Genomic DNA, 1441 nt, shown 5'->3' with positions numbered 1-1441 from the left:
CTGCTGTAATCACTCAAACCAGATAGGACTCCACTGTAAGACAAGCAATGCAGCATTTATATTGATGCACTTGTTGGCTCCAGTTCTGTTGACCACCTTTAATTTGTCCCTAGTAGCACTTGCTAATTACTCCATCACTAAAAGAAAGTACCAGTTCTTAAGTACAGGGGAGAAGTTGACCTGGTCATTGAAACAGTACATCGAAACCTCTTCTACTCCTTTCTTTTTGCCTTATGTTGTCTAACATTGTGGAAAAGTATTGTTTTAACTGTGAGCTTCCACGCTAACTTGTCTTTGTATGCTCAGCGTCACACAGCTCAGTTGCGAGAAGAACTTCTGAAACTTCCCTGTCCTGAAGGGTTGGATCCAGACACTGATGACTCCACAGAAAAGTGCAGTGCCACAACAAGTTCAGAGGAGACCATGTTGCACGAACAGGTTAAACCCAGCAGCAGTAAAGATGTCCCCACTGATTTCAAGTTATGAGTTGCATTGACATGGACTTTCTAGACACAACGGCTTTGAAGCACAAGCCAAATATGTCAATATTTGTATGTAAGAAGTTAATTATGTAATAGGTAATGAAATTGAAACTATACTATGCCCTTAAGGATATACAGTTTAATTAAAAATGATCTTTTATTTACCTGTACAAGAGTGTAAACTTTTTTTGTGCTTTTATTTTTCAGTTGTGAGAACCACTGATTGGTATGTTTAAAAAGTTATGTATACAAGAAATGGATAAATCACTGATATATAAGGGAAACTACCTTAGGAAAGAATGTTTACTGAATGTTTATTTTTTTTTTTACTTGTAGAGTGAGGGCGGTTGTAACAAAGAATATATATTGGTCATTCTTACAGCTACTATTTAAAGTCAGAAAATTTTCACTGAATTTGATAGATTTTGCGTTTGGCCATATATCCATGCTCATATTTGATTCTAAAGAAAACCTCCTGTATACTTCAATAAACGTTAAATGGACATGATCCCTCTTTTATGATTTACTGGTACATTTTTTAAATAAACTGCCATAAAATACATTCTAGCTGAAGACTTGCACTTGTATGACTGAATTCATTACAGTCAACCTACTTAATTTTATGCTTACTAATCCTAAAATGCAGATGAAATAAATGCACATGGTTTTACCTCATGCCAAAATTTGGACTTCTGAATTCATCTTTTATTTTGGCTATTTTATGCAAACTAACAGTATTCTAAATTTCTTAAGGGCTACTCTGGAACAAAGTCTTTACTGTATTGACATGTCTGATTTTTACGTAATCAACTGTACTCTTAAGTACTGACAGGGACTCATGCCAAGCCATGCAGGACTCTGATGTTCTGTAGTTCCTACTGTATAGACTTAATTCCAGTTTTATACTTGCAGCCACAGATCCCTAACCAAAAAGGTTGAAGGATTTGCTTGATTTAATA

General features: G+C 35.3%; 1 protein-coding gene across 1 annotated transcript in view; it reads left to right on the top strand.

Moving 5' to 3' along the window:
- LOC103805481 (baculoviral IAP repeat-containing protein 6-like) overlaps positions 1-1159 on the top strand; it is a 1988-nt gene extending 829 nt beyond the window's left edge. Inside the window, exon 2 of the mRNA XM_009078134.1 lies at positions 307-1159. Coding sequence (XP_009076382.1) covers positions 307-486 — 180 coding nt within the window. The 3' untranslated portion in view covers positions 487-1159. The remainder of the gene's footprint in view (positions 1-306) is intronic.
- The last annotated feature ends 282 nt before the right edge of the window (positions 1160-1441 follow it).

The sequence above is a fragment of the Acanthisitta chloris genome, unplaced genomic scaffold, assembly GCF_000695815.1.
Source record: "Acanthisitta chloris isolate BGI_N310 unplaced genomic scaffold, ASM69581v1 scaffold33307, whole genome shotgun sequence".
Taxonomy (NCBI): Eukaryota; Metazoa; Chordata; class Aves; order Passeriformes; family Acanthisittidae; genus Acanthisitta; species Acanthisitta chloris.
The sequence above is the reverse complement of the archived record's forward strand: the minus strand, read 5'-3'. Positions and strand labels throughout refer to the sequence as shown.